The sequence below is a fragment of the Gavia stellata genome, chromosome 7 (genome assembly GCF_030936135.1).
Source record: "Gavia stellata isolate bGavSte3 chromosome 7, bGavSte3.hap2, whole genome shotgun sequence".
NCBI lineage: Eukaryota > Metazoa > Chordata > Aves > Gaviiformes > Gaviidae > Gavia > Gavia stellata.
In genome coordinates, this window is record NC_082600.1 from 41,994,501 (window position 1) to 42,022,401 (window position 27,901).

At 40.7% G+C, this 27,901-nt stretch overlaps 1 protein-coding gene across 1 annotated transcript; it reads left to right on the forward strand.

Moving 5' to 3' along the window:
* Positions 1–2,454: 2,454 nt before the first annotated feature.
* On the forward strand, positions 2,455–27,888 carry PLA2G4F (phospholipase A2 group IVF). Its single transcript, XM_009812069.2, has 20 exons — positions 2,455–2,565; positions 7,670–7,742; positions 9,867–10,003; positions 11,344–11,472; positions 12,927–12,967; positions 13,584–13,626; positions 14,627–14,693; positions 14,997–15,166; positions 17,239–17,352; positions 17,867–17,904; positions 18,833–18,968; positions 19,699–19,835; positions 20,988–21,210; positions 21,803–21,917; positions 23,076–23,213; positions 23,700–23,807; positions 24,697–24,891; positions 25,226–25,392; positions 26,027–26,213; positions 27,535–27,888. The coding sequence occupies exons 1-20, from the start codon at positions 2,455–2,457 to the stop codon at positions 27,762–27,764; spliced, it is 2,559 nt and encodes an 852-aa protein (XP_009810371.2). The 3' UTR covers positions 27,765–27,888.
* The last annotated feature ends 13 nt before the right edge of the window (positions 27,889–27,901 follow it).

The following is a 27,901-nucleotide window of genomic DNA, read 5'->3' on the forward strand; positions in this document are numbered from 1 at the left end:
CCAATCAATGCAGGGGCTCCCAGTATCACTCCTGCTTTACTATGTGTAATTCAAATGAGGCTATGTCATATGAGAGCTGTCATCACTTCTCAACTTTGGTTTTTATATCTACAGGTTTATAGTATGTTTGTGAATGTTCTCAAAATCCTACTAGAAACACTTTTGTATTCTCTCTTTAAAGAATGTTTTTGAAAGTCTTATACCATTAAATATGTACTTACTGGAGAACACTAAAATTACTGACAATTTTTTTTTGAGCAGTGGTATGCTATTTCTGGGTGGGGAGGGATGTTGAGCTCTGTATGACCAAATCAGGAAATGTTTAGGTTCACAGGTTTGCAGTTGCTTGAATTGTAGGTCAATTGTAGACAATTGAGTATATTGGTATTTCTGGAGAAACCCAACCAACCAACCAAAAAAAAAACACCCACCAAAAAACCCCAAACCAAAACCTTGATAGCATCCTTTGGAATCTTCATCTCTTCTAATTATGCAACTGCAAGTCACTGCATCTCAGCTCTCCTCTCAGTGCTGCTAATGGGAGCAAAAGGGGTCCCCTTGCAATATCTATGCACATTTTAAGTACTATATAGTATAGTTGGTGATGGTGTCATTTGTTCATGCTTGCTGACAAAGAACTGAATGAAATGTAGATATACATCTACCTTTATCACTATGGGGATGCTAATCCAAGCAGAAGTGAAGTTACGATGTGTGAGGCCATCTTCATTGCCTTATGTTTTGATGCCATTTTGCTAGCTTGTTTTCTTAATCTGCTGGGAAATGACAAAAGCAGGTAGCTTCTCTTTGGATATTATGTTGGCTGTCAACAGTGTCTGTAGATAGCTAAAACAGCACACAAACACTGTTTGCTAATGGATGATCTGTTGACTGTGAAACAATTCTTAAGCGTATGTTTTAAAGAGCTTTTGGTTTTTCTTGAGAGAAAAATTCAAGAGCAATTCTATAAACATGAGATCCTTGTGCTGAGATTTCATTGGAAGAGGACAGAACTTCAGGAGAAGACAGGTAAGCCTGATATTAAATGCAGTTAGGCACTCACAGGATAAAACACAGGTTTTTTTATACTGCCTGTAATAAACTGTTCAGAATAATTGTGATTTCCCCATGTTACCTTACTGTGTGAGGCTGCCTCAATTTTCCTGTAATTTATGGTCATGAGCTATGTAAGATTAAATATAAATAAATCACACTTAACGGTTCTGTAATTTTTCTAAGATAAATAAAACCTAATATGACAGTCACTCACTTTCAATGCAGTGGTATGTAGAAATGCAAAGAAATTGCTTTTTCAGCCCAGTCTTTACTGTAGCACATAAGAGCTTTACTGCAGTTGCTGGCTGTTTTGCAATGGTACTACGTTTGCTTTTTGCCTGTGCATTGATTGTAAGTATGTGAATTCACTAACTAGTACTGACTTGTTTGCGTGGTAAATGTCAGTGCCTGTGCTTTTATTAATTTTCTTAAATTCTGATCTAGTGACTGACACTAATGACAGGAAATGATTAATGAATGGGACCTTGCTGAGAATGTGTCACATTCTCATGTTTGTATGGAGCTGGTGACATGCTGCATTACTGGCTTTCATACATTCTCTGCCACTTTCTAATTGTTGAAACACTTAAGTTTGGTTTGTGGTCTGCTGCTTCAGTTTAAGCTCTTTAGTAAAAAGCTCCAGACAAGCCAACTGTCAGCAGCTGTTAAGAAAACAATTGCTTCCAGTAAACAATTTCCTTCACTGAAATATTTTTTTAAAGCACAGTAGACTCAAAAAAATCTGCTGTATCTGTTGTACAGTATTTCAAGAACCTTTGGTGAAAGAATCAAGACTATGCTACATGGAAATGAGAGTAAAGGGTGGACTTGTGCAGGCTGCAGACATAGCGAGAGGTTAGATGTGGTGGTAAATTAATGTTCTCTGAGACATTCCAGTGCAGATCAAATAGTGGTGTCTCCACTCAAACCTCCCTGAAACTTCTCTGAACAGCTACAGTCAATCACAAATTCAGCTTTGCTTCAGGCTTGTAAGATGGGAATGCCTTTCTGTTTAAAAATAGTCTTTTAGGGTATGTTGAAACTCTGAAAGGGTTTGAAACGGCCGTGACCAGGTTGCTGGAACTGTGCTGGGGGTTTTGAGGTTGTGGCTTAATCATGGCACGGTGCTTCCTCCTTCCCAGGGCTTCCCTGTTTGGTGCTGCTTTGCTGCCCTTACCTTTTCCTTTTTCGAAAAACCTGCCAGCGAGGTTTTGAACTGGGTGGTTTGGCAAGTGCAGGCCACACCTCTGCTTCTCGCAGCTGGAGCGCAGCCCAGCCCTGTGCAAAACTTCAGCCCGAGCCTGTAGCAAGCAGCCCTTTGCAGGCAGGCGTTCGGCGACTCTCTATTTTCTGCATTTCCCTGTCAGGTTTTCTGTGAAGATGACGGGACGTTTTTCCATGTTCCATGAGGTGCTGCGGGGCCCGTTTCCACCCAGAGTGCTGCCTGTTCTGGCAGCAGTGCTTTTCCAAAGGAAGGAGAGGAAAGAGACTGGGTTTTATCACTGGCGGGTAAGACAAATTGTAGCGCTGTCTTTGAGATGGCATTCTTTAGCCGATGTGTTTGGCAGTGACTTCCTGTTGCTGCACCTGTGGAAAACCAGTCCTGCACTTCTGCAGGAATTAATCAAAAAGTTTATCATTAGGGGAAAATTTGGGGTAATAATCCTAATGTAGATTCCAGGTTTTTACTAAATTCAGGGTCTGTGTGAGGCAACGCAGAGCAGGTCTCTCTTTCCTTAGGTTTTAGGGAACAGAATTGGGCTTGATGCCAAGTACTTTTTTGGGGAAACTCCAGCACACTGGGCTTCTTGTCAGTAAAGACAAAATGGTGCTTATGTGTTTTCTTGCAAAATACCCTTCATTACCATTCCCTTCCTTTCTGCTCTCTGCCTTATCCCACAGGGCTTAATAATCTGAAGTAGACAAAGATTAATGACTTCACCCCCTTTCCATAATGCAGCGCAACCACATTAGATAAAGTGGTTTCAGTGTGTTTGTCCTTCAAATGTCCTTAATCATTCCATTGTATAAGATTGTCTGGCCAATAACCTCAATTTTTAATTGCACTAAACTGTTTGTGAAAGAGCCTTTGCATAGGAGGTCTGATACGTCATCTGATTACCTGTCTCCCCCCTAAATCTACAGCTTAAAATCGAGGTGGCTGTTAAATGTCAGAAGATGGCTTGCTGCCTGTGTGCCTCTCTGCACTCCTGCTTGCTGTGTGCTAAAAATTGTCTTGTTGACCCTTTTCTTTAATGTTGTTTAGTCCTTGGGAAATCAAGGTAGAAGAGGCTAGTGTTAACCTGCCGTGGTTTCCATTAACCAGTAAACCACTGGATGTGATGTTCCCCTCAGGTGCTCATTATATTAAAAAAAAAATAGACACTGCTTAGTGAAGTTGTGCTGGCTGGTAGGGAGAGATTCTTGTATTGACTAGTTAATAGGAATTGAGCAAGGAGAGGGGCAGCAGATCACCCTTTTGGCTTTGTAGGTGAATTCAGTATGATCAGATGCCTTAACTTCCTGAAGTTTAGCCTTAGTTTCACACATCTAGAGACAAAGAGCGTAAACTGAGAGCGAGCCCGGAGTTTGCCAGTACTGTTGTGATACTGAGCTGCTTGCGCTAGCTGTATCACCCGACTGGTTATAAAACTTGTCCTCCAGAAGATCATGGTTCTTAAGGCTGGGTCTGAAGTCTCCTTTTGTGGCAGTGGGTGCACACTTCTGGAGGGGGAGGGAAAATGCAAGGGGTGCCTAGGAAAGCCAGGAGGTCGCTTTTGGGTTTAAAAGCAAACTTGTGGCACTGTGGCTGAAATAGGGAGGAAGGGAATTATGGGCAGCAGTGTTTACTTGGGAGCAGGAACAAGATGCGGGGAAAGTGCTCCCTTGGGAAATTGGACATTTCTTTGACAGAGCTACCTGATTTGCCTGGTAGCAGTGAACAAAAAAAGAAAATATGGCTTAAAAGTTATGTTTTTTTGCTATTGACAACATTTGCCTAATGAAACTGGCATGCTCGTCGTGAGTCCTCCGCATCCACTTGAGATGTGGAGTGGATCCCAGCGCCTAGTGTATGAAGGCAGGTGTTCTGGGCTATCTGAGTAAAGGCTACCGGGTCCTGTAGCTGGGATAACCTGTTTTGCAGCTGCTGCTGCATCAGCACCTTCAGTTTAGATGAAAGATACAGACGGTTGTTAGCAGGGTTGAGTGTTTGAGAATTCAGTCTTGTACCCTCATTTAAGGGTTTCAAGCTGTTTTGGGGTTTTTTTTCTGCTTCAAATGCACTTTCCTGAGCTCTGGAAAAGGGATGATTCTGAAAAATCAATAAACTGCAAACTAGGATTTGGTTGTTTGCATCTGTCACGTGCATTGGTATGTTGTCACGTACACCAGTATAGGCAGAACTGTCATTATTTGTTGTTCATTTCCCATACAGATTTCTTGCCTGACTTTTCTGTGATGTGTTCAGATAGAGCATATCTGATACTCTCATGCTTCATTACTCTGCAAGCTCACCTTCTAACATGTTATGACCTTGCTGTGCCTTGGCTAAAAGATAAGTAGCAAAGGCACATGGGAAGGTTCTGGCATAATTGATAGCACAGGCTTGGGTGCACAATGAAATGTCTGTTGCATTATATGCCCTTACGTTTTCCACACCCGCATCATAATTTATCCTCAGCTATGTAATGACTGACTGCAAATCAATGGTTGTTAGCCACCTTTAGAAAGGACTTTCTTTTGAACGTGTAACTGTATGGTGACAGATGGTGTGCCATAAAAGAGGGATATGCTATCTTCAGGGTGTTCTGTGCTTCCTCTGCTGAATTCCTCTGCGTCTGAATTCCAGGTGATAGTCAGGCTACGTGAGTGAAAATTGCTTTGACAGCAGTGGGGTTGTGATCATGTAGCTTCATTTCTCAACAACCTGAAGAGTTGCAGCACCTTTAGGAAGTCGGTGAGAATAACCTATGCAATCTTGAATTTCTCTCTGTAGTCCATTCCCCAACTTGATGAGGTAGAAAGGAGGTCAGGCTTTGCCTGAGAAACTAGTGTCAGTGATTCAACAAAGTAGAGGTGATTAGGAAAGGTTTAAAGAGGAAGAAAAACTAGCATCTGAAGAATAGAGCTCATGATGAAATTAAATGTGAAGGCATGTCTTGTTCCCAGAAACAAATGAGGGTAGGAGTATCTTCAACATGTAAATGCTGCAAATAAGAGCCCTTTAAGAGTAATAATAGTATAATTAGAGTTTATTTGCACAAATTTAATTTGGCACCTGCGTGTGAGAGATCTTAGACTATGTGTGTAATTTTTACCCTTCACTTACTGGCCAGGGTGGATGGCACTCACTTTGTACAAAGACCTTCAGTATACTACATATGTCTTGGTTTTATTGTGTTGTTCAAACACTGTTTTGCAGAAGTTGGCAAGTATCTTAAAGGGATAAGAAATAAGGAAAACTTCACAAGTATGTGACTGCTTAACAAAAATAGTACAGTTCCATTTATCAGATAAGGAATATTCAAGAGGAGTTCGACAGTTCAGGGTTCACTGGTTTCCTTGAGGTCCTAGTTAGTGATATGTAGGGCCTATATTTTCATATAATTTTGGCACTCCACAGCATTTTGTTGTAAGTGAAGATCCTGTTGGATTCAGTTGTAGATGAATACTTAGCATATCTGAAATTAAACTCTGGTTTCAAGCCAACCATGTAGAAAATAATGTAGTGACCACTTGTAAAAAGCATTTTGGAATTGAATTTAAGAATAGAAAAGGTTCTTAGCTGGCCAGAATTGTGTCATAACTGATGGAAATGAGGCAGAATCCCATTCAGTTCATGAACCTTACACAATTGCTTCTGTCCAGTTTCTGCACTAAATCCCTTCAAGTTGTTTTCTCTTGCCTTTCCCTGCCCTCCCCTGCCTTCTCCTTCATGATCTTCTAGGATTCAGTCAGGCTTTTCTTTCCTCTTCACATCCAGGCATTTAGATACTAATATTACTTTCCAAAAATAGCCTCCCAGAAGAGCGAGGATTACATTTTGATCTCTGCTTGTAAAGTGGCATGCACGTCTAGAGTGCTGATAGCAGTAACAGTCCAGAATGAATAGGAATTTAAGGTTTGTCTTTTCTTCCTCAAACTGCTGTGAAGTATGTGTTCCTACAAGAACGTGGTGTTCTCCTTATTGTAAACAGCATATGCTTTCTATGTCTTTAGATTGTGCTGCTAAGATTCTTGCCATGTCTGCTATTACTCAAGCATGCATGTGCCCTTGATGAGTACTCGTAAACTAGCCAAGTCATGATTAAAATTATTTGAGCAGCTTCAGTATCTGTTTATCCTTCATCAGGAATGAACTAATGAAGCAAATCAAAATTGATCTATAATTAGAGGAAATCTTAAATAGGGGACTTATTTTCTGAAGTCGGTGTGTGGTCGGTTGACCTTGGCTGGATGCCAGGTGCCCACCAAAGCTGCTCAATTACTCCCCTTCCTCAGCTGGACAGGGGAGAGAAAAATACAATGAAAAGCTTGTGGGTTGAGATAAGGACAGGGAGAGGTCACTCACCAATTACTGTCATGGGCAAAACAGACTTGACTTGGGGGGAAAAAAAAAAAATAATTTTGTTACCAATCAAAATCAGAGCAGGATAATGAGAAATAAAACCAAATCTTAAAAACACCTTCCCCCACCCCTCCCTTCTTCCCAGGCTTAACTTAACACCTGATTTTCTGTATCTCCCCCCTGTACGGGAAATGGGGGTTGTGGTCAGTTCATCACATGTCTCTGCCACTCCTTCCTTCTCAGGGGGAGGACTCCTCACACTCTTCCCCTGCTCCAGCGTGGGGTCCCTCCCAGGGGAGACAGTTCTCCATGAACTTCTCCAACGTGAGTCCTGCCCACAGGCTGCAGTTCTTCATGAGCTGCTCCAGCATGGGTCCCTTCCACGGGGTGCAGTCCTTCAGGAGCAGACTGCTCCAGCGTGGGTCCCCCTCGGGGTCACAAGTCCTGCCAGCAAACCTGCTCCAGCGTGGGCTCCTCTCCCCACGGGTCCATAGGTCCTGCCGGGAGCCTGCTCCAGCATGGGCTTCCCATGGGGTCATAGCCTCCTTTGGGCATCTACCTGCTCTGGTGTGAGGTCCTCCACGGGCTGCAGGTGGATATCTGCTCCTCCGTGGACCTCCATGGGCTCCGGGAGGACAGGGACAGCCTGCCTCACCATGGTCTTCACCACGGGCCAGCAGCGGGTCCATTCTGGAGCCAGCTGGCATTGGCTCTGCCAGATACAGGGGAAGCTTCTAGCAGCTTCTCACAGAAGCCACCCCTGTAGCCCGCCCGCTACCAAAACCTGGCCACGCAAACCCAATACGCCATGAGGAGTTACCCTAAGACATCCCTCATTGCTGTGCTGAAAGGGAATTAAGTTTCTTTCTAGGCTCCTTTAGTCTTCCTCCAGGACACTGAAAGCACTGCGTATGTTCCCAAACTGACTCATTAATAGTTTATTTTGGGCTGACTGGTCTAATCCATTTCTCTGGATGGTTACTAGTGTGGTTATAGAACAGGCATTGCAGTTGTTACATGCTGAGCTTGTTCCTCTCTTTTCAGTGGGAGAAGCACCCTTACTACAACCTAACAGTAAAAGTCCTCCGAGCCAGAAACATCAAGGGTACAGATCTGTGTAAGTATTTAGTCAAGGTATTACGAAAACAGATGGTTTGTTCAGAGCATACCTCTAACACAGGTAGCATTGTTATGGGAACTTCTTATCTATGCATAGTGTATTGCCCTTATGTCTGAACAAAGTCTTCTCTTGTAAAGCGTTTTATATATAGATATTAAAGGCTTGATGTGGGGCCAAGCTGCGGATTAACCCTGCTACTTTGCAGGACAAGATCAGGTTACTCCTGGTAAACTTTTATTTCCCTGTTCTTTTATACGTCCTACTGTGGCCCATCTGTGTTCCTTTGTCTGGATTTAGCCCTCCTTTAGCAAATTTCACCCTTGCTGAACAGTTTTCTTGCACCTGGAAGTAGTGCTCTTCAATTCTAGCTTCCAAATGTTTGTTTTTCTCAGTTGTAGTGGTGCTTTCTTTCAGGTGCCTGCTATTTTGTTTATGTTGTTGAAGCTTTTTGAGGAGGTAGGTGGCTGACTGATTCCAAGACAAACTGCTTTTTACCTGTTCCTATTTTCTATAGCATGGTATATATTCCCTTCCTCTTACACATCTGTGTCGAGTAATGCTCTGAGGGCTGTTTGGGGCATTTGGATCTTTAAAACTCATTTGAGATTTAATTCCTTCAGATTTAATACAGTAAGGTAGTCTGCCTGCCTAAGTTTATATCTGGCATCCAGTATCAAAATACTAGAATGCTAAATGACTGTCCAGGGAATAGAAAAACCTCCTGCAAGGCTGAGGGCTAGAATCACACTGTGAAGAGAAGGGGGTTTTTTATGGCCTTTCTGTTCAACTAGAGTGAAGAATGGTTCCCATACTTGCATTGTTAAAGGGCCCTTAACTGGAAGAAGGAAGGACTCTGAGACAATCGGTTATTTTCAGGGAATGGGAACAGGAAGCTCAGCTCCTGGCCAAGCTAGATGAGGGTATAGCAGTGGGTGGGTATTGTCTACTTGGACTTTAGTAAGGCTTTTGACACTGTCTCCTGTAAGATTTTCATAGAGAAGCTGATGAAGTATGGGCTGGATGAGCAGACAGGGAGTTGGATTGAAAACTGGCTGAATGGCAGAGCTCAGAGGGTGGTTATCAGTGGTACAAGGGCTTGTTGGAAGCCAGTATCTAGTGGTGTAACCTAGGGATCAGTTCTGGGTCCCATATTGTTCAGTGTCTTCATTAATGATCTGGATGATGGGGCAGAGTATATCCTCAGCAAGTCTGCTGACGTTACAAAACTGGGAGGAGTGACTGGCACACCAAAGGGTCACACTGCTATCCAGAGGGACCTTGACAGGCTGGAAAAGTGGGCTGACAGGAACCTCAGGCAGTGCAACAAAAAGAAGTGGAAGTTCTGCATCTGGGGAGGAAAAACCCTGTGCACCAGTGTATGCTGGGGGCAGATAGGCTGGAAAACAGCTTTGCAGAAGAGGACCTGGGTGTCCTTGTGGACAGCAAGCTGACCATAAGCCAGGAATGTGCCCTTACTGCAAGGAAGGCTAACGGTATCCTGGGCTGCATTAGGAGGAGCATTGCTAAAAGGATGAGCGAGCTGATCCTCCTCCTCTACTCAGCACTGGTGAGGCTGTATCTGGAGACCTGTGTCTGATTCTGGGCTCTCCACTACCAGAGGTATTGGAGCTACTGAAGATAGTCTAGTGAAGGGCCACTAAAACTGTAAACAGACTGGAGCATCTCTCGTATGAGGAAAGGCTGAGAGATCTGGGACTGCTTAGCCTGCAGAAGAGAAGGCTCAGGGGGGTCTTATCGATGTGTACAAGTATCTGAAAGGAGGGTGTTAAGGCTCCTCAGTGGTGCCCAGTGACAGGACAAGAGGCACTGGGCCCGATATCAGCAGTAATCTTTTTTGAAAAGTTGCTCTTCCTTATTTTCAATAGTAGTCTCTTTTATGAAGGGCTTTATGATTACGAGAAAAAAGAAATATAGGCATCTAATGTTCAATTTGTTGCCGTTTAAAGACGTGTACTTCATTAAAGGCTTTTGCTTTACAAGTCCATCCTTAAATTTGCACGTTTCTGTGACGCAATGAGATCTAGAAAATGAGTAGCTCATGAGAAAGAGTATGTTTGATTGAAGTTGTTCTGACGTCTGTCTCTGCATTCTCTGCTCTAGTGTCCAAGGCAGACTGCTACGTGGAACTAAAGCTGCCCACTGCATCTCCCATAGTCTCCCGAACTCAGGTTGTTGACAACTCTGATAACCCAGAATGGAATGAAACTTTCCAGTATCGAATCCATAGTGCTGTCAAGGTAAGGAGCGCACTTTGTGGAGCAGGTTGGGCTACCTGCATTTGTGTACTGGCTTACTTTTGATATTTCTTTGAAAACCAAGGTATCTTTATTACCCTCAAAACCAGTGTTGCTTGTAAGGTGTCAGTCTTCTTTAGTGGTACAAAAAGCTGTACTATCCATGTCCATTGATGACCACAGCAGTTTGTAACTGCATTCTCATGTAAATGGTAGCTAGAATTTTCCATAAACATCCATGTGATGCAACTCAGGAAAGGGATGTTGTGGCACTACCTGGTAGAGTTCAAGGAAATTCCTTGATAAAGCAAGTTTCTCTTTGAGGATTGCTTCTACTTTCACAGAGTAGCTGTTGCCTTCTTATAGCTCTGCTTGCTGTACACAGCCAAGCTGCTGCGTGAGGGCAATGGGAACTAAATTTGAAATTGATTTGCCACTTAGTTCATTCAGTCAATTTTGCTATCAGTTCCTATGATCGAGAAAAGCAAAATTCAAACTCTTAGATAGAGACAGTACATCTGTCTGCTGTCTGAGCAGGACCTAATAGAGTATTGAACAAAGTCTTCAGATTGTCAGCATTCATTCTCAGAGTTGGCACTAATGGTAGAGGGAAGGAAACTGTACTTTAAAAGATTAGTTTTAGTATAGCACTATTGCTTTGAATAACGTCCTAGGCTTTGGAATAAGGTGTTTATTAGCAAGAAGCTATCCCTCTCGCTGGCGTACCTTTCCATAATGGTTGGTGGCAAAGGTGGAATGGTAATTGACTTAGTTTGCAATTTTCTTACTGTTTAGGCTTTAGAGCGTGTGAGCTTTTTCTTCCCCTGCAGGTTCATGAGACCTCAGTCTGGTTACTACTGCGAGGCTATGCCAGCACAATTCTAAGTTCAGTCTTGTCTCCTTGAAAACTAGTTGCTGCAAGGCCATTTTTTGGGTGCCATACGTGCTCATTGTGTCTATTTTGCTTAGTTTCTGCTAGACAGTGCTGAGCAGGAAGTGACAGGTCCCTGTAACATCCGGGACTGAATCATGCTGAAAGACTGGAAGTTGCTATTGCTTCTTCAGGCAAATCTCTGTCTGAAGCTGGTGGAGAGTACTGCCACGTGCATTCAGCTGGGACCTCTCTGGAGTTGGGAAGTGCAGAAAATCTTTTAACTAAACACTGTCAGCTAGGAGCTTTTTGCTTAACTGTGCTGTAAGTCTTGCTGGAAATAGTGAATTTTCTACATGAGTGGGGAAGGGTATTGATTAATACACAGAGTGTCTATTGTATACAGCTGCTCAGGTTTGTGGAAGTGTTTCTGCCTCTTCATCTGAGGCTGTCTCTTTCTGTTTGGTTTTAGAACATTCTGGAATTGACACTCTATGATAAGGATGTCCTCGTCAGTGATGAGCTCACGTCTATCGTCTTTGATGTAGGGGGCATGAAGCCGGGTCAGCCCCTGCTGCGCACTTTCAGGTTGAACCCTGAGGTTAGTCCCCAGCTTCCTCCCAGGTCAGCTGTGAATAGCTGCAGCTCATCATTACGGAAATCCGGCACTACATGCTGTGTACATCTATCCGGCAGCACATGCAGATAGTACATCTATCTGTGGTGTAGAAGCCAGAAGGGGAAAATGCATCAGCAGGTGACAGCAGCATACATGGTTTTACTGACAACTGAGACATTTCTAAAATCCCTAGTGATTTTTTTTTTTTTTGGGTGTGTGTTCCACAGTCTTTGGGATGACTGCTGTCTTTCAGAAGATGTTAGAACACCTTTAAAGGGAATTAATTTTTCAGGAGACTGGAGAGGCATAAACTGGCCTTAAAATGAAAAGTATTTGCAGTCAGCAGTCATTTTGGGGACTGCAGACTGTCTTTAGTTGATCATCATCAGTTTGCAGTGAAGTTTATTGCTGCAAAGATTACCTCTATATTTAATGTCAAAAGCTGAAGAAAAGCTTATTTTCCCTAAGTTACATTCCACTACATTTAACCTCTGCTTCAAGTGGGTGACATTGGTGCGTATCAGCTGCTCTCAGACCTTGTGTGCCTGTTTATGGAATTGCAGTAAGACAGCTTGTTTTACATAGCTAAAGCCGTATCACCGGTCTGATCTTTTTTGTAACTGCCTCAAACACATTGCTGCAATAGGTCTGGATTAAAGGTGAGCTTGAGTGTTTGCTTGAGAAATCGGGCTTCAGTGCTGTTGGTGTGGTCAGAAGCAGACTGACTGGTGTGCAGTTAACAGGGAAGTGTTGGTCAGTGTCACAGGCACTCCAAAAGATTTGTGATCATGGAAAGAGGCTTAGTAATTCCCCTGTTCCCACTAACTCTGTCCTGTTTGCCAAATGCTTAAGTCACCTTGATCAGTAATTATGGAACTGGAAACTTCAACTTCAGTAAAGAGAATTACCCAAATTGGCTTCTACTTGGTTATTTTAAAAGCTGCTTTAGGTCTGGTGTCAAGCATCTACTGTTTGCTAAGGCAGGGGAAAAGATGGCTGGATCAAAGTCTGTGCAAGACAAAGACAGCAATAAGCTAAGAAGGCAATCTGCTGAAATAATAAATGGGAGGATGCACAAAGCCTCATGTAGAAGCTGTTTGCAGAGACGGTGCTGCAGTGGTACTTGAGCCAGAAGAGGGTGGGTTTTTTTTCTCATTAGCAGAACATCTGAGAGCCAGCTCTCCCTTGCAAGTGCTTGTCTCCTCAAACACAGATATGTCTGGTCATATAGGATATGCCTGGGAAGAAAGGAATGTTTAAAGAACAACAACAAAAAGCATAAATTTAAACTTTCCAAAATTTAACTGGAGCTTTTGTAAAAGCAACAAAAATAGTCACTCTAGCTTGTAACAGGAAGAAAGCTTTATCTCCTGGAAAACTTCTCACAATTGTATTCAAGATCAAGGGTCACCTCTGTCCAACTTTTATTTTCAAAGGTTAATGAAGAGCTGGATGTAGAGTTTTACTTGGAGAAATGGTGAGTCTTACTTGAAGAGCTAAATGAACGTGTGCTCTGCGGATGAGTTGTCTTAGTTGCTTTTTTGGTGCAGTGACAGTCTTGCCCATAAAAAGCCTAATGCTTTACAGTTCTCTGTGGTGTTCGAGTTGATTCGAATGGTTGATCACAAATATCCTTAAAGGTCCAGTCACCAAAATTTTTGGGGTACCAACAAAGAAATAAAATTTTGCTGGACTTCATGGGAATGGCAAAGCTGCAAAGGAAATGAATGTTTTGTGGATGAGTTACTTAAGATTGGAAAGCTTACACAGTTAACCTTGCAATATAAACAATGGAATACTTTATCTATCTGATAGTCTATCTAAGCTCAGCTTTTCTCTAGGTTATCAAAATCACTGAGGTGGGGAGACCTTATAGCACATGCTTATAGTTGCAGAGGAATTTTTTCTTCAGTACTTTTCTCCCCCATTGTTCTGTGTAGGGAAATACACGTGGTGTCAGTCTAGTTTGTGTAGATCTCTCACACTGCTGAGGACCTTTCTCCCCCAACTCTTATCCAGGCAGTTAGTTTGTAAAGTAGGATGAAGCAAATTAAAACCAAAACTCACTTGCATTAAATCTCTTCCTTTCACAGCTCAGATGCCCCTGCAGAGGTATTGACCAATGGAGTCCTTGTGGTGAGTACGTGGAACTGAGTTACATATATGTTGGGATTTACTCCTGAAGGTAGGTTTTTAGTAGTGAGAGGACAAGAATTGTTGAGAATTCAACTCCTGTGTTCATACAGCTCCTATTCTTTCCAGCATCTGCCTCTCTTTTAATTTGCTGATTTAAAAAGCTTTCTCAATTTTTAAAACTTAATAACCAACTCACAGAAAGGGTATATATATTTTTTTTTTTCCAGTGGGGCTGTTTTAGAAGATGTAAACAAAAAATGTCTTTATTAAAAATACAGGTGTTACAACCTCTTTTCTCCCCCCAAAGGAGAGGGACTGGAGTGATGTTTTTTAATAAGGAGAAAAGGATGGGGAAGATTTCATCATTGTTGAAATGTAGAGTTTTAACATTTTTTCAGGAAAAATTGGTGGCATTTAACAGCACAGTTCTGCAAACTATTTCACAGGAGAGAGTCTTTTGTGTTCCTATTTCCCTTAGCAAATCAGTCTTACATTCAAGCAGTGGAGTAGTTGCTTATCTTTTAGATCAATTATGGCCAATTAAGTATCTCCTCTGCTGCCCTAGAAGGGAAGATGATGATTGAATGGTGAGAGTGACTAAATTTCATGAGGACATGGACAATCTAGGACAGAAAATCATGGCAGAATTTATGAAGTGCTTGCTTGGATCTGAAAAAGGACTCACACATGTTTTAAAAAAAAAAAAAAGGTAAAACAACAAAAAACCCCCAGGTGTTGAGAACTTGTAACTCTGAAGTACTAGTTACAAAAAAAAAGTAGTAACTGGAATAGGAAGGGTGGTTTTGATTTTGGAACAAGAGCAAATAATCCTGTCCTACTGAAACAAAACTTGTTCTTTTATTTGAAAGATCAAAATAATCCTTAGTGGTTTTTGACAGCTTGCAGCTGTAAACCTACACGTACTAGAGTAGGTGGATTAAGCTTCAACGAAGTAGTGAACTAAAATCTCATAACCAGAGCTGGCTTCTTCTTTTCATAGGTTCATCCTTGCTTGTCTCTGCAAGGCACTGTCAACAAAGAGGAAAAAACAAAAGAGAAACAGCAAGGTAGGGCTGCCTGCAGAGTTTAAGTCAAATTTACTTTTCAGCATGTTTATTCCTTGGGAGAGAGGGAAGACTTGATTCTCTGTCTATACAGTGCATTTCTATTTACTGACTACAAAACTGACTTTTTAAGTTCATTTTGCTTTTATTTTTAACACTAGATAATATTGGGTCACTTCTACTGGGTATCACACAAGAGAGTTTTTTTTACTTGTGTTTTCATAGTCTCTCTTGCACTTAACAAGTATCTGATTTTCAACATTTATTTAAATGGTTCCTGTGCTCTAAACTTATTCCAATGCACAGGGAGCTGTGAGGTCAAGCTGTCTGTTCCAGGCGCATATCAAAAACAGTTATGTATTCCTTGGACACCAGACCATGAGAAGGATTATGGAACCTCATTTGTCTTTCATGTGGATAAAGAAATGTGTCCAGAACTGCAAGTGGAGCTGGAGCAAACCATATCTGTCCTACAGGTAAGCATATGTGCTGATTGCTACAAAGTTTACAGCCCACTTTTGAATAAATCCACTCTGAAACCAGTGCCTCTGGTCCATAAAAATGTCCTTAAACATAAATTGGATGGCCTTAATCTGATCATAAGAAGGCCAGGGACTTCAGATGTTCAGGGATGTCAGTTTTGGGTATATTATTCAGTACATGTGGATGTCAAAAGCTTGTATTGGAAGCAAGTTTCTTTTGGAGTACTCTATACATGTGGTGCCAGGGACTATCTATTATGATGGTTACTCGTCACTTCTGCATATACCTTTTTGATCAAACTTAACTCTGTAATGTTGTAACTGCTCTGATCAAAATTTTCTAGGCTAGAAGCTGGTCTTGAATGGATGTATTATGTTTCTGGTTATGTATTAGGAATTTATGGGCAGAGAGAAGTTTTTCTCTATCATTTGCTTTTCACATGCTACTATTTTTTATTTTAAAAATTGAACAAAAATGTCAGACTTTTCATTGGATCTTTGACATTGGGTAAGGAGGTGAACTTGTCTTAAAAGTAGTATCTTCCCCAACACTTTAAAATCTGTTCAAACTTGGGGATTAAAAAAATCTGAATCTGCACATACTTGCTGCATGAAGGCATCTTTACTTTCAGCTGTTGAGATACCCTGTAGCAAGTCTTTTCTATTAGAAACTTGTAGAGCATGTGCCACTTGCAAGGTTTATTTAGATTTGTCTATCACTTCCCAGTTTCTACAGGTACCCATGCGGTGTGTGTATCCCATAGGAGTTGCTGAATAGTCATTGTGATGACTGTTCCCAGTATGGCCAGACACCAAAAATGAGAGCAAGGGAACTATTTATTCTGTGGTGTTATTCATCCCCACAAGCAGTTGGGCAGCATGAATGCAGACGGTGATCTTGACTACTCTATAGGCAGAATAGAGTGGAGAATAGAACACAAAAAGGAATATGAAAGAATAGCTTTGCAATGGGGTTGGTTGGGCAGCAAACATGAGCTGAAGAGAAAGACCTGGACTTTAGTAGTCAAAAACTCGGAGCCAGGCAAGGAAAAACGTGGTGGAAGTCAACCATGGAGATTGGCCCAGGTGGTAAAGCTCAACGAAACCGCCCCTGGTAGCTAGCAGAAAGCTATCCAGTCTGGATTTCCTCTCTTATCAGAGGTAGGAGAGTGCCAGGAACAGAGTCATGTTGCTTGCCTTGTACCTAAATGCATGTTATTTGCCCCTGTTGGGAGTAGGACAGTGGGCTTAGAGGCACATGTGACTCAGGACAGTTGTTTTTGGTCAGAAGATGTCTGTGAAATCTAGAAAGGGTAGTTCCTTGTCTGTCTTCAGTTCTTGTTGTGAGAAGGGTGACAACCTGTTGTTTCTTTAAGGTGCTGTCTCCTCCAAAGGGTTGAGGCCTGCGGTGGGTGTAAAGGCTCCAGCCCCCCTGGTAGGCTGTGTAGGTTTGAGTGTGGCCCTGGGATATGAGGGGTTTTTTAACATGCTTCTTGAATTTAGAAATCTGCACACAGCTCTGTATTAAGAGAGCTTGCTACTTGCTAATACAACGTGGGAGAAAATGCAAAGATATCCTGCCAAACTTTAATTTGCTCATCTTTACAAGCAGATTATGTTTTTTAATTACATGTTCCTATTTGTCCCTAAGGCTATTATCTTATTTCCTGTTTTATGGTATTTTTTCTGTATGTCTAACGCTGTTGCCTTGTTGGTATCTTCTCCAAATCCTGCTTTGAAGACAAAATGCGTGTTCACTTGTGAGCTTTCTGACACATGTCAGAACACAACTATTTTTTGGGGAAATTTTATATTTGGAGATGAAGACTTTTTTTTGCTTGTGGCAGATAGCTGCTTTTTTTTTTTTTTTAATATAGCTATCTGAGTGACAGAAATAATCCCAGCAAAGATCTGTCAAACAGAGAGCAGGATGACCTTGAAAAACCTTAGACTTTTGGGAAGGATTTAGTTATAACGATCTTAAGGATTGTTTGCTGTTTTGGCAGTGAAAGTCGTATCTTTAACTTTTTTCTGGAGAGCTCAAATAACACTTTGTTTTTTATTAGGATGGTATGAACCCTGATATCGAAAAGCATACCACAGTTCTGGGATTGGGGACTGTACCAGTTAATTCCCTTCCTCTTGGACAAAAAGTTGATAGAATCGTTTCTCTGGGAGAGGTAATGTCAACATTTTGCACTTGTTTTAACATGCTTGGGATAACTTTTCCCCCCACTGCCTATAGGCATTTAGAAAGTTAAGCTGCACATGTTTCTTAGGAGTGCTGTTTTCTTGGAGATCTAAAATGAAATACTGAGATTACTCAGTGCAATTCTTCTTAAAATGTTTTCATGGTTGGGTCTTGCAAAGTAAGTATAAAGTTCATCACTTTCCAAAGGAAAAAGCCTGTTAGGGCGTGAAAGAAAAATATCAGAGGAGGAAAAAAGCAAGAAGCTTGCAGAAGAAATGATTTTTTTTTAGCCTGCTCTCTGAGTACGTGTTTTTACTTTCTGTGGAGACAGTTGAAAATGTCTGAAATAGGTGTAAGGGAAAGGTGTTCCAGATATGTAGTTTTGTGGGTGAGAGTGCTGTTCTGGTTAGTATCTACTGACGCAGTTGATGTCATAACCTCTAGTTAGTAGTTCCATTTAAGTAGTTGCTATCAATTGCAAGGTATGTTCTCTCTTTTCCCAGGGACAAAGTCTGGATATGAGTTTGAAAACTGAAGAGAGGTGAGTAGGAACCTGAAAGACCTTTAAAGAAATACCTTTATTCTCATAGTGAAGGAGCTGAGTGACTCTCCCCGTTGTTCTGGGGAGCTCTGTCTCTGTTGGAATAGATAAAAGACAAATATCTTTGGTTATTTTTCTTCTGGAAGGCTGTGACTCTTCACGTTGCAGATACAATCTATTGGTTTGGTGTCAGTCCTGCTGAAATCGGAACAAATTTTGTGTTCCTAATAAACATAAAATAGCTGATGGTGTAAATATTAAGTAGCTTTGTTTAGGTACAGATAGTTCCCAGAATATGTGCCATGCTGTACTGACAAATAGGAAAGGACATCTCAGTGTGTGAAGAGCTTGAACTATAAAATAGAGGAAGGGTGCAAGAAAGGAGTGATAAGGAAAGAATAACACACAAAACTGAGCAGCTGGCTAGTAAGTTGGTAAGGCCATTAGTTATATAGTCATTAACTGAAAATCCTGCTCCCTTTTTACAAACTCATAGCAAGTTTATTGGTATTCAGTTGTCCCCTTCTGCCTCTTAAGTTCAGAAACTTCTGTTTTAAAACCGCTCTTCCCCTAATTTCTCCATCCATGTCAATACAGCAGTCTCAGTTGCTCCTCATACAATCTTCTTTACCTGCTGAGAACTTTTCCTTCCTTTGTGAAATTCCTGAAGCTTAATCTGAATACTGTTCGACACAAGCTTTGTATTTAGACATTAAGGGATTAATACAATTGGGAGAAATTTAATTTTTAATTCCAAAAGCTGTTGTTACAACGTAGCTGGTGTATAGACATATACTAAAACTTCATATAAGAGTTTGATTCAGTGATTCAGATCAGCACCTAGATTGTGTGTTCACAGAAATTGTTTTTCCCTAGTAATTACAAATCCTCAAAAATTTTGCATTTTTTGTCTTAATTTCTATTTCAGCACTTGGGATCTTGATATACGTCTGGGTTTTGACCTCTGTAAAGAGGAGAGAGAATTTCTGGACAAAAGGAAGAAAAAAGTTTCTGAGGCACTGAGGAAGACTCTTCACTTAAAAGAATCCCCTCCAAAAGATGAGGTATTGAGCATGGTGCTGTAGTGAGATTCATAAAATCCTTTGTGCTTGGTTATTAATTAGGTGTTGTAGGATTCTTTCTCTGTAACCAACAGAAAACATGGTTTGCATTCACCATGGCGTGAGATAGATCCCTGTGACATTTCAGTTCTGAAGTCTCAAATGTTGTTATATTTGTAAAATTTTGAGGGAGACGTGTGTGTTTTGGAACACAAAAAATTGAAATTTCAGAATGTATGTGCTTTGTTTACTTGAACTCTTGTATCTTGGGCTTTGAGCTCTGAATTGTGATGGGAAAGTCTGTTTCAGAATGTTTAAATTGAAGCTCAGATCACAGGAACAGCTTCCTAATTGCTGGTTTGAGGACACTGTTATATCTAGATAGCCTGATACCTTGCTTTTTGGGTGCTGTTTATAAGAATGATTGCCTTTTTTTGTTCTTATGTGTATATTGTATGGCGCGCAAGTAAATGTGTGATAATATACATAACAATTTCAGTAAGTGGCTGTCCCGAAGATGACACTGCTATGTTTTATAGTAAACAATATATTTCAATTACAAAGTAGGGAAAGGAGTTCTGGTTGAAATCAAACCGAAATTATTTGAAATGTAAATAGAAATTGAGTTTTTATCTCTTATTTTTATAAGAATGAGACTTAAGTGGGATTAGTTCTGTAATTTTATTGGCAATTCAAAAGTCTTGATTGTGACTCCTGAGTTTGCTGTCTGCAGGTTCCAGTCGTAGCGGTACTGGGGTCTGGAGGTGGGATGAGAGCACTGACATCGTTCTATGGCAGTCTTGCTGGGCTTCAGCAGCTGGGCCTTTTGGATGCTGCAGTATATCTGTGTGGGATTTCTGGCTCTACTTGGTAAGTTACATGCAGTGTTGATTCCAGAAACTTATGGGTGAATATGGCAGTGTTGATGCAAAATAAGGCCAAAACTGCATTGTGCCATCTGTAGACAGACAATGAAGTCAAGTATTTTACCAGTTCTCACCTGCGAGTTCTGATGGTGATCCTGAAGTGTCCAAGAGATTCTTTATTGCTTCTAACCCATACAGCTACTGGCTAAATTTATGAATCTGCTGCTTTTGTAAGCCTGGCAGTTGAATATGAGAACGTATTACATGCATAAAACTGCTGTGTGTTCCCTCAGAGCCCTGACTTCAAAAACTTTCCCCATTTCCTTGCTCTTGCCAAGAAGATAACTGAGGTGCTGCAAGTCACTGGAAACATGTCCACACAGACCAGTATGTCACCACCTTCCAAAATGGTGTATGCGGCTGAATAGAGGAATAAGCACCAGCTTGCCCTTTCATGGACTGGAGCAATGTGCTGAAATATTAGACATGGCTAGAATGTTTCAGTAGCTCAGCTCTTTGAGTTTGTGGTGAAATCATCCCTCATAAGTACACATGGTTTTCATGAAATTATTTCACTGAGGAGTTGTGCAACCTGACAGTATAATCCTTCCTTCCAGACCGTGGTGTGTTAAGTTAAATTAACTCCTATGTACCTAGTATTCTTCCACTAACCTTGTGATCTGGCCTTCCCCTTTTGATTTAGAGATAGACTTTCAAACAAATGTAGGCATCTGTTCATGTGGATAGCCAATAGTCCAAACTATTTTGTCGTTTAATCAGACCTGTGTTCTGCTGAAGGCTATGGCCTCTACTGCTGTATGCAGTAGCACCCTTGCTGTCAGCAGTCTCTCAGGGTTGTTATGGCCTGGAGTTAACTCAGATTTATGAACTGGTTCATGTGTGTGAACATATGATGCTCGGAACATCCTTGAAAGGTAGGTTAGCAATCAGGATGAAGTTGTCCTGTAGGTGTCAGGGTTTTCAGCACATTTTAAAGTTCAGACATCTATTATTGTGGTCTCTTTTCACGATGTTTTATCTTTTAGCTAGGCTTCTCAAGCTTTTAGTTCAGTGCTGCAGCACTAATTATAACTAGCTAACATATTGTTTACACGAGAGTCATTATTATTGATGACGTTAATATATGCATTTTCAGGTGTTTATCGACATTGTATCAAGACCCTGAGTGGTCTCAGAAAGACCTTCAAGATGCAATCAGAAGAGCTCAGGGTACTGTGTCCAGCAGCAAAGCAGGGGCATTTTCCCCAGAACGACTGAAATACTATTTCCAGGAGCTGAATGCAATGGAGATGAGTGGACGGAAAGTTTCCTTTACAGATTTGTGGGGCCTTATTGTGGAATACTTTCTACAACAGAAGGTAAAACAGTTCGTGTTTGGATATGTACTGCTGTTTGTCTTCCAGGTGGGAGCTCTGCCCACCCATGTGTTGTGTGTCAAGAAACCAATTACTCTCTACCTTTGTGAGCTGTTCTGGAATAAATGGTGTTGTGGAATAAACACAGGGAGTTCTCATCTCTTTCTGCCCTGGGTTTCCCAGCACCCTTCTTTACTAAAGAATTTTGAAGTCATATAGATCAGTGCTATAGAAAAATGTAGTGTTTATTTGGAATGACTGTTACTAAATTAATAGCTTTTGTATTGGGCAGGTTAAGCCTGAGAGAATGATGTTGGTATTGCAAAATGGCGTTATTGTGCAGTATTTGCTATGCTAATTGAAATCAGAAATTGGAGGAGTAACTAGTTTATTAATAACACCAGACATTCTAAATACGCAACTGCAGAAATATTCTGGCAAAATCTAACCATATGCATGGACAGAGGGAGGAAAAGGGACTTTGAATTAGTAGTATTGTTAGTCAGAAATGCTAAGCAACAGCTTCAAATTATCAAAGTATGGGTATGGAACTTAACTGACTAAAGTGCACTTCTCCTTCCTTGCTTGTGACCAGGAAGATCCATCAAAGCTGTCTGATCAGCAAGAAGCAGTTAAACGGGCCCAGAACCCCTATCCTATCTATGCAGCTGTCAATGTGAGACCCAATATTAGCAGTGGTGACTTTGCAGGTATGAACGTGGCAAATTTATTTTTGTGTGCTAAAATCCATAAATTCCTTTCACCTATCTAGTTCCTTGGGTAGTGAGTAGCTGACAACAGGAAACGTGTCTCAAGCAGCCGTTGGTACTGCAAGAGGCTATAGGATACTGACTGGCAGAGTGTTATCATCCTGATTGCAAATGTCTTCATCATGGCTATAACAGAGAAATGATATTCAACTCTGCTGGCTGCTCCACATGTTTTGCTAGAAAGTGCCTGAAATTTTCAGGAGCTGATAGGGAAGATTCTTACAGTACATGAGTCTGTGTCTGAATTGGAGAATTCAGTTTTTGGTAATTATGTGACCTATTTTCTTATATAGTCTCAGATAATCAGTTTGTGTAGGATTCATGTAGAATAATGGATTGGCAACCTTGTAGCATGCATCATCAAAATGGTGGTATTTAGCAGCCTGGGTTCTTGCTGGTTATGCAATTACAGGAAAAAATGAAGGCCAGTCCTATTCCAGGTCACTTGAAACTTCAAATATGATGCAGCAAGTGAGGGTAGATATAGTCAGACAGGAACACAAATGCTTGTGTCCATCTGTGTACCACTATGGGACTTCTTTGTTTTGTTCTGGAGGAGTGTGTGTGTATGACAATGAATTTGATTTGCAAATATTTGTGGAAAGCTTTCAAGCATGAGGGGACACTTTGATAAGCAGACAATGAAGTCTGACACAGGGGGTCAGTTGAGTTTTCAGGTCAGTACTGTAATAGTTGCTGAGAGATGGTAAGTAGTGTGAAGAAAGGCTGAGAAAAGTGAAGCAGCTTCCATTTGTGATGGAAAAAGGAGCCATCAGAATGGTTTAAAGTGGAAGTAAAATAGGCAGGTTACTTCTGCAGTAACAAAGTCAAGAGGGAGCAAGATGGGATTTTTTTTTTTTCCTCAAAAGCCAGGAAGAAAGGGGGTTGTATTTAGTCAATGAAAGCCTGTACGAGAGTGTTTATTAATCATGTGTAAGATAGAGGTTCACTGAGAAGAGTGGAAGGGAAATCCATAGTGATGGTGAAAGAAGTGGAGAGAGACTCCTTTCTTTCTCCCTTGTGTGAACAGAAATCAAATGAGTATTTTCACCTGTGTTTACTCTGAGATGAGTAAATAGCCTGTTGGCTTGTTCTTAGAATGGTGTGAGTTCACTCCCTATGAAGTTGGATTTCGCAAATATGGAGCTTTTGTCCGAACAGAGGAATTCGACAGTGAGTTCTTCATGGGACGGCTCGTCCAGAAACATCCAGAGCCTAGGATTTGTTTTCTACAAGGTATGATCTTACAGTAATGAATAAAATAGGGAGATGGAAAGGAGCTACACTTGCTTTTGGGATTCATCAACTTAAACCCATGCCTTTTTGTCCCTTCCTAAAGAACTTGAAGGGAAAAAATGTCAAATCTTTCTCCAAAGGTTTAGGTGTAGGTTTGTAGTATTACAATCTGATGTCCTGAGTCTGCAAGAAGACTCTATTATGAGCTGCCTGTCAAAAGCTTCTGCTTTAGGTCTTCCCATTCTCTTGCCATCTTTCCTTTGCTGATAGAAGAGCTTTTCTCTTGGAGAAGTTTCTGCATTGTATGATTACATCAGAATTTGTTCCGTGATTAACTCAAAGGTTTAAACTCAAACATCACGTGTTAGAATAGTAGGGGTCAAGTGACAGCCCTCTCCCATGACAAATGGCAGCTGAATTATAGGCCTTTTGGTTACACTGTGAAAAGCCTTTTGAGTATTAAATTTTTCCACATTTCTCCTGCAGGAATGTGGGGCAGTGCCTTTGCTGCAAGCTTGGATGATATCTGCTTGAAGGTGGTTGGTATAGGACTGGGCTTTCTAGATCCTTTCAAAGATGTTATCAAAGTTGTAGGTAAGAACTATTAAAATAGTAGGATTTTTCAAAAGATTCCTGGTTTTGGAATGATCATACAAATAATATGACTCAAATGTGCTGTGTGTAGTTTTCAAGATTAGCACAAACGATGGATTTGGACAGATCTCTCTTGTACTGTGTATTATTCCCTTCCATCACGCATATAGTGAAGAGAGTAATTATGGTTTTTCAGTACAATTTCTTTTCCTCCTTCTTTTTTTAAAGTTTGTATCTGACTTTGACTATAAATTTGGGTTAGTTCTGGGAGCGGTCTTAAGCATGTATTGCAGTGCAGGGGACTTAATCATGAGAATAGGAAGAATAGAAGCTGGACTGCTAAGCAGGAGGTGGAAAATAGGTTTTCAGTTTCCTACTTGGCCTGATTTTTGTAATCTTGGATAAGCTGGTTGTATGTTTATGCATTGTGCTCCATTTGTACAATGACTCCCTAGCAGTACAAAGGAAGTGTATTAAAGGCTGAGAGTTGCTCAGATCCATAGTTACAGCCTTATAGTAAGTAGTGGGGGGAGATATTTTTTTCTTCTCTGCTTTTGCAGCCCTAGTTCCCCCCCCACACTTTTGTTGGTGTAACTATAAATACTACTCTGTGGAAGTGGTTGTCACTTGATAACGAGGGTTTCTTTGTGTGGGTTTGAAATGAATATGCACAATGATTTATGAGTAATGCTATTCCCTTTAAACAGTGCAGGTAAATTATCCAACTATAGAATATGCAGCTCATTTAAATTTCATTACAATACTTTTTTATTAGAGGACAAATTCAGCCTTAGGACAACTGGTTAACTATTGTAGAAAAAAGTCTGATTGAAATGTTGGAGCTGGACAAGCATTTTCTGTGTTCTGCATCCTTCTGTGGCTTCTGCAGATGACTGCCGAAGATTCCATTTCCGAGATCCAACACGACTGAAGACTCGCTTGGTTATACCTGGGGGCCCCTTGTTACAAATTTTTCAGGATTTCTTCAAGTCCCGGGTCACGTGTGGAGAAACCTTCAACTTCATGCAGGGATTGTATCTTCATAAAGATTATGTTAACATCAAGAAATTTGTGACTTGGAGAGGTAAATGAGTCTGTATGTATCTGGGGTATAAAGTAGTGTGTTAATATTCTGTAACAGTCGATGTTACAGAATATAAGTGAGCTTGACTTTGTTCCACTGAAGTCAGGGAATTTACCCCTTCTTATACTGTAGCAAAAAAATTTGATCCACTGTGTATCTTCTGTCATATAAGGCAAGCTCATCATCAGACTTTACAGCTCAGTCTCAGATGAATGCGTGTGTTGGAATGTCTTTTTTCTTCCTATAGCCCCAGTATAAGTTTTGTTTGTTGCTTGTACCAAGAGGTATGTAATGAATCATTATAGTTACTTGTGTCACTTGGAGTGTCTTCCAGGCACTCATCTGGACGCGTTTCCCAACCAGCTGACCCCCATGGAAGAGAGCTTGTATTTAGTGGATGGTGGCTTTTCTATCAACTCTCCCTTTCCTTTGGTACTTCAACCAGAGAGGGATGTGGATGTTATCTTGTCATTCAATTTTTCCTGGGAAGCTCCATTTGAGGTGAGAGATGTAGCTGAACATTATCACATGAAGATAAAAGCACAGAATCGTGTTCACAATGACAGTAGGTCAGTTGATGTTGAATATAAACACTAATGAAAGAGTGCATTAAAATAAATCCTTACCTCTCTCAAGTATTATTGTACTATGCTTTTTACTGTGAATGTCATGAGGAGATGGAAAGTGACAACTGTAATAAGAATCAAAACTTTTCAGAAGCCTAAATAGATTGTTACGTAAAATAAGAGTATTTGCTTAGCTCATATGATCCTTGTTACTTAAATGTAAGCTTCATATGGAAAAGTGGCTATTGGTGATTTTCTTCATGCAAACAAGTTATTTCCTGTATATGAAAGTGTTTATTTTCAAATGCAGAAAAGTCAAGTTGAATATATTATAGAGTAACAAAACACACAAAGTTGCAGCTGCAAACTGTTGATGTTTGGTAGCAGTTCTCAGTTCTCTTCATTCTTTGTCTGTATCACCAGCCAGAGAAATTGTTTCTGCCAATTTGAAGTTGGATTTCTGTTACTTTTTTTTGGTGAAAGTCTCTCTCCCTTGAAGGTTTGTAGTTAGATGATCTTAGAGGTGTTGCTGGTATTCCATTGAAATTATTTTTGTTCTTTGACAACAGGTTTTAGAGCTGACTCAGAAATACTGTGAGGAGCGGGAAATTCCTTTTCCAAAAATCAGATTGAGTGAGGAAGATGAAAAGAAGCCAAAGGAGTGTTACATGTTTGTGGATGATAATAATCCAAAGGCTCCAATTGTGCTCCATTTCCCATTGGTGAATGACACATTCCAGAAATACAAAGCTCCAGGTAAAGGAGCTGTATCTTAAAGAGCTATTTTTACAATCCTTTGAGTGTGTTGACGGGGAAAATTCAGTGGGCTCAGTGTCACTCCCTTCATTCTTCTTAGTATTACCCTGTAATTATGAAATTGTTACTTTCATTTAAGGTGGAATCAGCTTCCACTAGTTTTTTGGATGGGAGAGTGGGAGAAGAGGCTGACAATTGAAAAAAAATAAAAATATCTAAAGGCTGGAAGAATCAAAATTGGGCAATATTTTTGCTTCTTTTTGAACCTTTCTGCCCTGATACCTGATGTTGTTACTTCTAGTTACTCTGAATATATAGGAAAGCACTATAAATCTGATTAAATAAGTTCATTGGTTTATTGGATATGAATAAACCACTAAGCAGCAAAGTGTTGGGGACCAATCTGTATGTCAGCCCATGTAACTCAATGCTAAATTGGCCTGTGCCCTTGTAGTGTAAGGCCAAGTGATAAACGAACCTTGCTTCATTTATTGTGATTAATATAGACTGTAAGGCCCACCTCAGTCTATCAAGCAAGAACACTGGGATGAGACATAGAGCTATACCTTTAAGAACAGACAGACAAAAGTCTATGTCCTATTTCTCCCATGCCGGGAGGAAACAGCATCCGGAAGAAAACCTTTGGAATACATAGAAAAGAATGTGCAGGACTGATGCGGGCAAGGGAGACGTAAGGCCCTCTGTTAACACTATCTGTATTAATAATTTCATGATTGACAGGCCTTGGCTGTGTTTCCTCATCAATGACGAAGAGTTTCAAACTGTTGGGCTTGAATATGGCTCAAGACTACCATTTCTATAATAGCAACAAGTAAAAGTGTTTTTCGCGAATTACTTAACATTCATCTTTCAAGATTGGTGTTGAAATTTAAAGTGGCAGGGTGCTAAAAGCACGAGTTACCATATTTTGAATAGTATATACTAACCTCCTAAGGTCAGTTGAACTCAGGGTGTTAGTGTCTTTTGTTTTTAGTGTAGAATAGCACTTCCAGGAAGAATTGAGCTTTGTATTTCCTATTTTGAGCATGATAATAATGGATGCACTAAACAGTGTATCACAATGAAAATGTATTTTAGTCCTGTATTTTGGAGTCTAGTGGAAGTAGAAAAGGTAATGATACTTCACCTTCAGCTTCCAAGCATTTTGGATCCTGAAGGAGCTGAAATCTCTGAGGAGGAGCTTTGGGGAAAAAGTTAAGGTTCCACAGAGTTATCTGTGATACCCTCCTTGCAGAATGCAACTAAGATGAGTTTACCACAGCTGTTTTTTTTGTGTGTGTGTTTTTTTTTCTTGCTGCAGGAGTTAAACGTGAGTCAGAAGAAGAGAAATCCTTTGGTGACTTTGTCATTGAGTCAAAAGATTCTCCTTACCGTACACTAAATTTCACCTTTGAGCCGTATGATTTCAGCAGGTTAGTAGAAGTGAATCGCTACAATGTTCTGAACAGCAAGGACACACTCTTCAAAACCCTAAACTTGGCTCTGCAAAGGAGAAAGTTGAAGAAAGTCATCAATACGTCCAATACATGAGCGGCTTCCATAGCTGAGGATACACACAGCCTGCACTGTACGAAAGCCAAGACAGAATACTGAAAACTAATAGCTGGAAACTGTCTTCTTGGGAAGGGAGTAGCACGTGTGACACTGAAAATTCATTCCAGATAAAG

Excerpts from the sequence above, each read along its gene's own strand:
- PLA2G4F (XM_009812069.2), top strand. The coding sequence starts at position 2,455 with ATGTTCCATGAGGTGCTGCGGGGCCCGTTTCCACCCAGAGTGCTGCCT. Across the intron at positions 7,743-9,866 it reads CATCAAGGGTACAGATCTGT|TGTCCAAGGCAGACTGCTAC; the intron begins GTAAGTATTTAG and ends TCTCTGCTCTAG. Across the intron at positions 12,968-13,583 it reads GAGTTTTACTTGGAGAAATG|CTCAGATGCCCCTGCAGAGG; the intron begins GTGAGTCTTACT and ends TTCCTTTCACAG.